Source organism: Cottoperca gobio, chromosome 15, assembly GCF_900634415.1.
Source record: "Cottoperca gobio chromosome 15, fCotGob3.1, whole genome shotgun sequence".
Lineage (NCBI taxonomy): Eukaryota > Metazoa > Chordata > Actinopteri > Perciformes > Bovichtidae > Cottoperca > Cottoperca gobio.
In genome coordinates, this window is record NC_041369.1 from 22,502,377 (window position 1) to 22,512,052 (window position 9,676).

Genomic DNA, 9,676 nt, shown 5'->3' on the forward strand with positions numbered 1-9,676 from the left:
CCTACAGATGAATTAAAATCCCATTTAGCAACATTACTACAGATTATTTATTAAATTCTGAGTAATTTGTGGTTCTTAATTTAGAAAAGGTGATAGGACTAAAGTGTGTGTGTGTGTGTGTGTGTGTGTGTGTGTAGGTACTTGGAGACGTTGCTCCGTCAGGTCAGCAACGGACACATCGCCTACTTCCCCGCCATGAAGGCCTTCGTCAACCTGCCCACAGAGAACGAACTGACTTTCAACGCTGAAGAATACTCCGACATCTCTGGTACACACACACACACACACACACACACACATCACGTCGCTGATGGCAGATCTTGGTTTAACTGCTCTTGTTCCTCACAAATACTTTTGAAAATGTACCACAAGCACAAATCAGCAGATACTTTTGTTTTGATGCAGAGAATCTAAAATGTGTGTTTTCAGAGATGCGTTCGCTGTCTGAGCTGTTGGGGCCGTACGGCATGAAGTTCCTCAGCGAGAGTCTGATGTGGCACATCTCCTCACAGGTCGCTGAGCTGAAGGTACACACACCGTCACAGATACACGCATACATACGAAAGACAAAATGTAACTTTCACCATGACGGGTGCAATAACACGGAGAATAGTTTTTGTGTCTTTTCCTTTTGAAATGCAGAGAACTGCTGAGCCATTCTCTCTGATCTGCTTCTTTGTCAGGAGTGTTTGTATCATTGATGAGCTGCAATGCAATTACGATTCATAATGAACTTTAATATGACGAGCAATGGCCTCAACACTGAAGCCACGTTCATAACATAAGACTTTCAGAGTCTGCAGAGCGCTGTACTGCTCTCTCTGCACAACCTGATAATCAGGAGTCCATGCTGCTGGATGTTGTCTGTGGCCACACGTTTACTAACCCTCTAGATGCAATAACCTTCTGTAGGACAGGAAGTGAAGACATGTTTTAATGCTGCATGTTTGTCTTCATGTAGAAACTGGTGGTAGAAAACATGGAGGTGTTGACCCAGATGAGGACGAGCTTTGACAAACCGGAGCACATGGCCGCCCTCTTCAAGAAACTCACCTGTAAGCACACACACACACACACACACACACACACACACACACACCACACACACACACACACACACACTGCTGTCCTGACTTGTTTCATGTCTGTGTAAAGCTTCCCAATGTTAATTTAAAAACCATGTTTGTATTTCGGTGTGTTTGTTGACCCTTGTTGTGAACTCTGTAATATTAATAGTGGCGACGCAGACTCGACTGAAAAGCAATTAAGTCGATACAAACACTCGATTGTTGTTCTGCTAACACAATAACACTTTATTTGCTTGCAAATGAAGTTGTGGAACTTCTGAATTACTATTGTATTAGTATGAAATGTATTCTGTTTACTGACTTAACAACCAATTGAAGCTGAACTCACACACACTTCTCTGCTTTGTGTGTGTGTGTGCAGCTGTGGACAGTGTGTTGAAGAGAATGACCATCATTGGAGTCATCTTGTCCTTCCGCTCCCTGGCTCAGGAGGCTCTGAGAGACGTAAGACACACACAGACACACACACACACACACACACTCACACACTACATTGTTATGTTCTCTGGTGTCAAAAAGAGTTATGCAGCACAGTGCAGGTCTCAGCCAGGCGTCTCCCTCCCAAACAAAGACGAGGTGCATCTCACTCGGTTGTCCCGGCACCGTGTCGTGTCTACCTTCAGCGCATCATAACATCTTTCCGTGGATGTGAGGTTTTGAGGCTTGACTAATGTCAACATGTGTCCTGCAACAGACTAAGTGAGGCGACTGCCGGAACAGCCTGCTGTTACTGAAGTAGTGTTCGATGACTTGGGGCTCCTACAAACCACGAGAGGTCGCTGAGAATGCACGGCATCTTGTACGGGAATATTCTGGGACGTTTTACAGGATGTCAGACACGTGTTAACGGACTGAACAATTGAACTGCTCTTGACTTTCTGCTTGAGTAACATAAACCTGCTCGTCACTTACAGAGTTTGATTTTAAGGTCCGCAGCAGGTCACGATCAGTTGTTGCATTTATTAGTAATTCAGCTGTTGAATATGCTGCAGCTCCACGAGCAGAGCGAGTTCCTCTTCTTCTAAAGGTTTCTTCTTTTGGTTTGCAACAGGATTAGTTTGACAGCTTCCACAGCAAACTAACCACACGTACACACCAGGTTGGGTTTATCTGAAGCATGCATGACCTGAGCCCTGATGCTGCGTCTCTTTCTTACGCTCTGCAGGTGCTGTCCTGTCATATTCCTTTCCTGGTCAGCTCAGTGGAGGATTTTAAAGACCACATTCCCCGAGAGACGGACATGAAGGTGCAACACATTTCTAGTAAAGATGAAATATCCTCTGAACGTCACCGTTAGCTCATGTTCTCTCTCCTCGTGTGTTTCCAGGTGGCCATGAACGTCTACGAGCTGTCGTCAGCAGCAGGTCTACCCTGTGAGATCGACCCGGCTCTGGTGGTGGCTCTGTCCTCACAGAAAAGTGGTGAGACCTCAAACGTGCACAAAGGCAATCTGAATGTGTGTGTGCCGCTCCTTTCACACATGCACGTTCGTCTGACGGCAGTCTCTGCAGGGCTCTGATAGCACCCTGGTGACTTCTACGTAAAAGGTCTGACCTCGTGAGATTTCCTTATCGCAATCTGAAGTGTGTGTAACGGCTGCAGCAGCACGAGGTGAAACATCAGAGAGATGAAACGCTCGTCTTGTACCGCCTGCACAAATGTATTCTCTCAATCATCAGAGGAGGCATCAAGGCGTTGAGATCGATGGGAATACATGAATGAAGCTTTACTAACATGTTGGCAAAAAGGAAATCAAGCGAGAGTCCCAATTAAACGACCTGTCAGTCAGAACCGCTGGTCTCTGCACGCTCAATGAAGCCGTGAGAGACATTAGAGTCACCTGTTCGAAGAGAAGACGGGTAGAACAAACATTTATTCATATGGCCGAGTAAACCCACGCGTAGTTTGGCAAATGCTTTTATTTATGTTTTCAAGATTAGGAATATGCTTGAATTCCAATATATTTCCTCAAAAACGCTTCTAATCTGTTTCATCCACGCTGACCTCAGTCATATGTGTCTGTTGTTTCATCCACGCTGACCTCAGTCATATGTGTCTGTTGTTTCATCCACGCTGACCTCAGTCATATGTGTCTGTTGTTTCATCCACGCTGACCTCAGTCATATGTGTCTGTTGTTTCATCCACGCTGACCTCAGTCATATGTGTCTGTTGTTTCATCCACGCTGACCTCAGTCTCATGTGTCTGTTGTTTCATCCACGCTGACCTCAGTCATATGTGTCTGTTGTTTCATCCACGCTGACCTCAGTCTCATGTGTCTGTCGTCTCCTGGCGTCTCACACCAGAGCTAGCTTAGCATTAAGTGATCACACATACAACAGCTGGTGACACAGATAAAGGCACGATGTGCATTGATTGCTGTATTAATAAATAAGGCTTCATGTGTCTGGATTTCTTTTTGGTTTAGGTACCTTGAAAGTGCTTGAAAGTGCTTGAATTTAACTGTTTAAAAGCTGGACCCCGATCACAGATGCTGTAAGTCCAGCGCTGGTAAACATCACGTGTCTGAAGCGAGCTTGTGTGTGTGCAGAGAACATCAGCCCAGAGGAGGAGTACAAGATCGCCTGTCTGCTGATGGTGTTTGTGGCCGTTTCCTTGCCAACACTGGCCAGCAACGTGATGTCACAGTACAGCCCCGCCATAGAAGGTAGGTCCTCATGATGTTTGTTTTGAACCTGTAATAACTTTCTATAATGAAAGTAACACGCCCGATGTTCAGCGCCTGAGAGCAGGAGGAAATGCTTCACATGGGAAGAAGCATCATTTACTGCATCAGTGGCACGAGACGTTCTGCATGCAGATGAGATCGACCTCGCGCCCTCAGATTGATTCATCTGTGTGCAGCAGAGCTACATCTTCTTCATTGCGTGCAATTCTAAAGACATTTTTAAAGGTCACTCTCCCCGTTGCGACCTGTTTAACCTCATTTGTTGCCTGTAGATCAGTAAAAATTAGTATTCTGTTAAATAAACCTCAGAGCAATAGAGACGCTCTGTTGTGCTTCAACGAGGCTTTGATAAGGTATCAAAGAGATTTGTCACTCAAGGACGAATTATCAAGACATTGCCTCTTAACAACCTTGAAATGAGAGGTGCCATTGTTAATAAGAGACATTTGAAAAGGATAATCAGTTGTAATGGGCTCCACCATTGTTGGTATGCAGACTGCATATCGGCCAGCAATTGGTTTTCCGACAGCACATCTCGAAACATGGCGCCGGTGCAGCCACACTAACCGTTTTGTGAACTTACAATTACATAGTTTCTTATTCACGTACTTTTTATTCATCTCACGCGCACGCTTAATGGCATTAATCTGCATGAAATACAAAGAAGGAATCCATATTTTCCCCACCTGTGTTTTGTATTCTGGAGAATGTCTCCGCTGTGGAAGTCTTAAAGAGCCGCACAATTAAACCAGAGTTAATTGATTTTCAAATACAGATGATGTGTGTTTATTCTCTCACTAACGGTGTGTGTTTGCTGCCCCCTACAGGCCACTGTAACAACATCCACTGCCTGGCCAAAGCCATCAACCAGATCGCTGCTGCTCTCTTCACCATCCACAAGGGGAGCATCGAGGACCGCCTGAAAGAGTTCCTGGCTGTAAGAAGATCAAAGCTTTTACATTTTGTCACAACATGAGAATTCATTTCCTCTCTGCTCCCCTGCTAGATGAAGAAAAACAATAATAATACAGTTTATTATAATAATAGAGTTTATTATAATAATAATAGAGTTATTATAATAGAGTTTATTATAATAGAGTTTATTATAATAATAGAGTTTATTATAATAATAATACAGTTTATTATAATAATAATACAGTTTATTATAATAATACATTTTATTATAATAATAAATGTTATTATAATAATACAGTTTATTATAATAATACAGTTTATTATAAAAATAATAATACATTTTATTATAATAATAGTTTATTATAATAATACATTTATGAATACAGTTTATTAAAGAAGACAATAAAAAGACAAGAAGACAGTTTAGAATAAGACATTAAGACAGGGGAGGAGAAGAAGAAGACAGGGGAGAAATCAGGGGAGGAGAAGAAGAAGACAAGAAGCATACAATAATCAGGGGAGGATAAGAATAAGAAGAATAAGACATTAATAATAATAATACATTAGGAAATAAAACAGGGATAATAATAATACATTATTATAATAATACATATGTAATAAATACATTTTATAATAATAATACAGTTTATTATAATAATAGTTTATTATAAAAATACATTTTATTATAATAATACATTTTATTATAATAATAATAATAATAATAATACAGTTTATTATAATACAGTTTATTATAATAATAAATTTTATTATAATACATTTTATTATAAAACATTGAAAAACAAACCGTGTTTCCTCTCTGAGACGATGTGTAACTTGTGTGTCCGTTGTGTAGCTGGCCTCGTCCAGCCTGTTGAAGATCGGCCAGGAAACGGACAAGATGACGACGCGTAACAGAGAATCTGTGTACCTGCTGCTGGACATGGTGAGAGAAGCACACGTGCAGCTGTACTTCTGCTGGTTCTGACATTAACAGTAATAATATTTCTATTCTCTAACTGCGTTTGTTTTCCAGATTGTGCAGGAGTCTCCCTTCCTGACCATGGACCTGCTGGAGTCCTGCTTCCCCTACGTCCTGCTGCGAAACGCCTACCACGCCGTCTACAAACAGAGCATCAGCGCTAACGCATAGACGCACACGAAACACACAGCGACGGCCTCCCATGCTGTCTACCTTCAGAACGTCGGCGCTCGTATACAGACACATACAAATACACACTAACGGCATACACTAAACACAAACTAAATACTCTAAACTATGCCTACAATGCCTCAACGCACTATTCAGACAAACAAACGCATCAGTGTGTGACGTGTGACCAGAATGACTCGTAACGCGCGTAGTGTTTAAACAAGTTGACTCTAAATACAGAAGACATACACTAAACGCCAAAACATCATACAGAAACACCTGACACACACACACACACACACACACACACACACACACACACACACACACACACACACACACACACACACACACACACACACACACACACTAGCTGGATGAAGTTGGGGATCAGTGTCTTTATTTTAATCATTGTACTTTTTCATGATGTTGCCAGGGACCATAACCATAGCAACACGTAATATACCAGATGTTTGGTTGGTATAAAAGAACAAAAATATAAATATATAGTATATATATAGTTGACACTAAAATACTTTTTTCCTTTTTTTCGATGAAAGATTTGCTGACGACTTCTACGTGGTGATGGTTTGGATGCTTACTTTGGGAATGCACATGATGTGGTTTATTTTACTTTGTGGAGGATTCCTGTGTTGATGATGAAAGATAATGTTGTTATTGTAAGTTAACACTCGTATACACACACTGACACACATCCTGAGCCGATATAAAACTACACACACCAATCGCTCAACATCTCATAGTGAACACACACACACACACACACACACACACTTGTATAACATGGTGATGTTTTCTTTCTTTTTCTTTTTCGAACTAGTTGTAACATGAGCTTTTTGTGGGTAAAAGATATAATATCTGTATTCTACTTTGATGTGAACTGAACTCGTCTGTTTTCAATGTTTATGTTTTTGTTATTTTTATGATGACGACGATTTGCCAAATGTGTTGACACTAAACAGTTGTGTATCAGGGTTTGGAAGTGGTGGAGTGTTTGGGTATTAATGGGTGAAATGCCATTTTTAAAGTGTTTGGATGATCGACGTTCTGGAAAACAATCTGCTTGACTCTCTGTTAACAGAACAAGAACTTTTTACAACTTTAAAAAGTACTGATGCTACGGTATCCTGCAAGTTAAGGTCCAGCAGGTGCGACTCTTCCTCCAATGGTGTAAAGTAGAAATAAACAGTGCAAAATATAATTTATATGATCGCTTGCTACAGAATTCCCTGCAACGATTGGCTAATCTTTACAGTTACTCGTAGTGCTGGTCACCCTACGTACTGAAGCAGCTTGAGGAATAGTGCCTTGCTCAGCAGCAGTCGAGGGTTCACCAGCTTACACGCTGTGGTTAGATAAATGTCTTAACTTTAACAGTAAATAGTACAATTCAATGAATTCCTCCACATAGAAACAAGTAAATCCTGAAACCTGGAGCTGCAATAAGATGACAAACTAAATGTGTGTGTATATAAATATACACACTCTGGTGATGCGTTCACTGGATTTGTAGGGTGCGGTCGATGGGGCATCCTCCATTGGACTTTGCATAATGAGCAGTTCCATTTTCGAGATGGTTGTACGGGACCTTTTTAGGACGGACGGCCTCGAGACAGACGGACGACTTTCACAAAGTGCAGTCTGATTTAATTTAATTTTTTTGTCAATCAAGGCATGACGAGGGCTACATACTGAGACACCGTGCTCCCTTTATGCCAGCCCTCTGCTAATGTATGACTAACACCAGGGACGTCTGGACGCTCGTACTGTATGTAGTATGCATTATGAGAATAGACGGATCCATGGACACATTCTGCCATTTGATGTGGAATGATTGCTGTTTTCTTTCTAACCTCCTTTTTAATTGTGTCCCTGAATCCACCGTGTAACTTAAAATGACATGAATAAAATAAACTTTAGGGCTGTGTCAGACCTGAGCTGTGAGTGTGTGACGCTGGTTCGTGCGCGTGGCCTCGGCTGAGAAGCTTTTATTTTGTATGAACAGAATCGAGGTTGGTAACTTAAAAGTAAACTACTATTCCAAAACAAATATAGAATGGACTACGAATATTAGAGCTGGTTTGTAATTGAATAAAATTGGTCTCTTAATTGCTATTACAGAATAAATAGTGAAAAGCGACTACCCACTGGTATAAGCTGAAAGTGTAAACCTGATTCCAAATAAACAATTTAATTTGAACATTTACACAAAATGATTAATTCCCACTTCATGGCATCTGTAACTACACGTGTCCTGCTATGTGAGAGAATTACAGTGTCCCACAGAAGCCACCAGGGGGCATCCCAAGAACACTAATACCATAATACTTAAAGGATGGAGTGTCAGAAAAACATTTTATTGTGACAAACGAGGAAACATATTGCTTTTACAGATTGACAGAAAAGAAACAAGAACAACATGGATCCTCTTCTCAGGTGATCCGTCATTGATTCAACAGAAATGCATTGAAGTAATATGATTTATAACCCCCCAGTCAGAACCTGTGCTGTTTAACTGTAAACTGATTCTTCCTTTTGCTTATTGCAGCATCTGTGAAAGTAGCCCGCGAATACAAATAAAGAAATAAAGTAACATGAACACCTTTTATAATGAAATACAATCTAACAGCAGACATTTGGATTTAAGTAAAGCACAGGTGTGACTAATAACATTAATGATGACTGTACTTCGACATATGGATTGGGGCCGTCATTAAAGATGTTAACTGTGATTATATCAAAATATCTGTCGACAATAAGCTAAATGTTAAAGAAAAAAGGTAATTTAAGGACTTTAGGATCTCTGTAGTCTTCAAATAACGACAGTATATCTTACAGGTGTTACTGCTGTGCTCATAACCTGCAAATGTCTGATCACAGTACATTTTAAACATTTTGGGAGGGAAACAACGAAGATTATCACCTCATAGATTAGCGGTTAGTACAAAACCTGCGTTACGTCAACAGGTGAGCTAATTAGCAAGCTAGCCGTTATCTAGTTTAGTTTTATAACTGGTGCTATCAAGGTTTGTATTGTCTTTGTTTGATTTGGTTTTGATTAACTGACGCTTAGGTTGATAAAGAAGTAGCTTTATGTGAATTGCTTAAGCTGTTTGTTTCAGCTAACTAGCTAGCACGTGTCGTTAGCCTCTGCTACGTAGCTGTTTTGGCTACACTGTAGTAGCTAGCTAACACTCCAAATATAAAATGTAACATATCCAGAGTCCTCTATCCAGATTCAGTGTGTGAATTTTAAAATTACAACATTTATGACCTTTTTTAAAGTTTCTTGTGTCACAGCGTTGGAACAAGTTATTGCGACGTTTGTGAGTTTACCGCCAAAAGTGTAAAAATGTCGGCTGTTTGAGGTTAACTGTTGTGATGGCAGTGAGCTGTTATCATCCTGCCGTTTTGGTTTAAGGGGGAAATCATACTTCCACCCTGTTTATTAAACTCACAGTTATATTGTGGTGAGTGTGATACTCGGGTTAGACGGCGACCGTGTGTCATGTTGAGGTGAACCGACAGTTTCCAGTTCATTACGAGTAAAGCTGTTTTCACTCATCTCTTTACCGACTCTAATTAAACCTGAACTGCCGTCTGTCATTAAACTCTCTGATTGATGTCTTTGTCTTGTAGGTGCTTCACTTGAGATGGACGCTGGAGTCTGTCCGTTGTTTGTCCAGAATATCAAAGATGGCCGCCTCTTTTGTGCTGAGATTTCTCTCCTGGATTATTCGTCCTGAGGGTTGGCTCCGTCCTCCTCCTCCTCGGGTACTGAACTCTTCAGGTTACCTACACGCACAAATTAACA

General features: G+C 40.9%; 1 protein-coding gene and 1 long non-coding RNA gene across 5 annotated transcripts in view; one reads left to right on the plus strand and one right to left on the minus strand.

Moving 5' to 3' along the window:
* Positions 1-2,668, minus strand: part of LOC115019791 (uncharacterized) — a 7,325-nt gene extending 4,657 nt beyond the window's left edge. The window contains exons 1-2 of the long non-coding RNA XR_003833499.1: positions 1,574-2,668; positions 887-1,053 (exon numbers count right to left, since the gene is read on the minus strand). This is a non-coding gene — a long non-coding RNA (uncharacterized LOC115019791). The remainder of the gene's footprint in view (positions 1-886; positions 1,054-1,573) is intronic.
* nckap1 (NCK-associated protein 1) overlaps positions 1-7,799 on the plus strand; it is a 29,379-nt gene extending 21,580 nt beyond the window's left edge. For all 4 annotated transcript variants that reach the window (XM_029449381.1, XM_029449382.1, XM_029449383.1 and 1 more), the window contains 10 exons: positions 138-268; positions 430-527; positions 962-1,055; positions 1,450-1,532; positions 2,254-2,334; positions 2,416-2,509; positions 3,639-3,755; positions 4,604-4,713; positions 5,545-5,634; positions 5,725-7,799. In XM_029449381.1, coding sequence (XP_029305241.1) covers positions 138-268; positions 430-527; positions 962-1,055; positions 1,450-1,532; positions 2,254-2,334; positions 2,416-2,509; positions 3,639-3,755; positions 4,604-4,713; positions 5,545-5,634; positions 5,725-5,841 — 1,015 coding nt within the window. In that variant the 3' untranslated portion in view covers positions 5,842-7,799. The remainder of the gene's footprint in view (positions 1-137; positions 269-429; positions 528-961; positions 1,056-1,449; positions 1,533-2,253; positions 2,335-2,415; positions 2,510-3,638; positions 3,756-4,603; positions 4,714-5,544; positions 5,635-5,724) is intronic.
* The last annotated feature ends 1,877 nt before the right edge of the window (positions 7,800-9,676 follow it).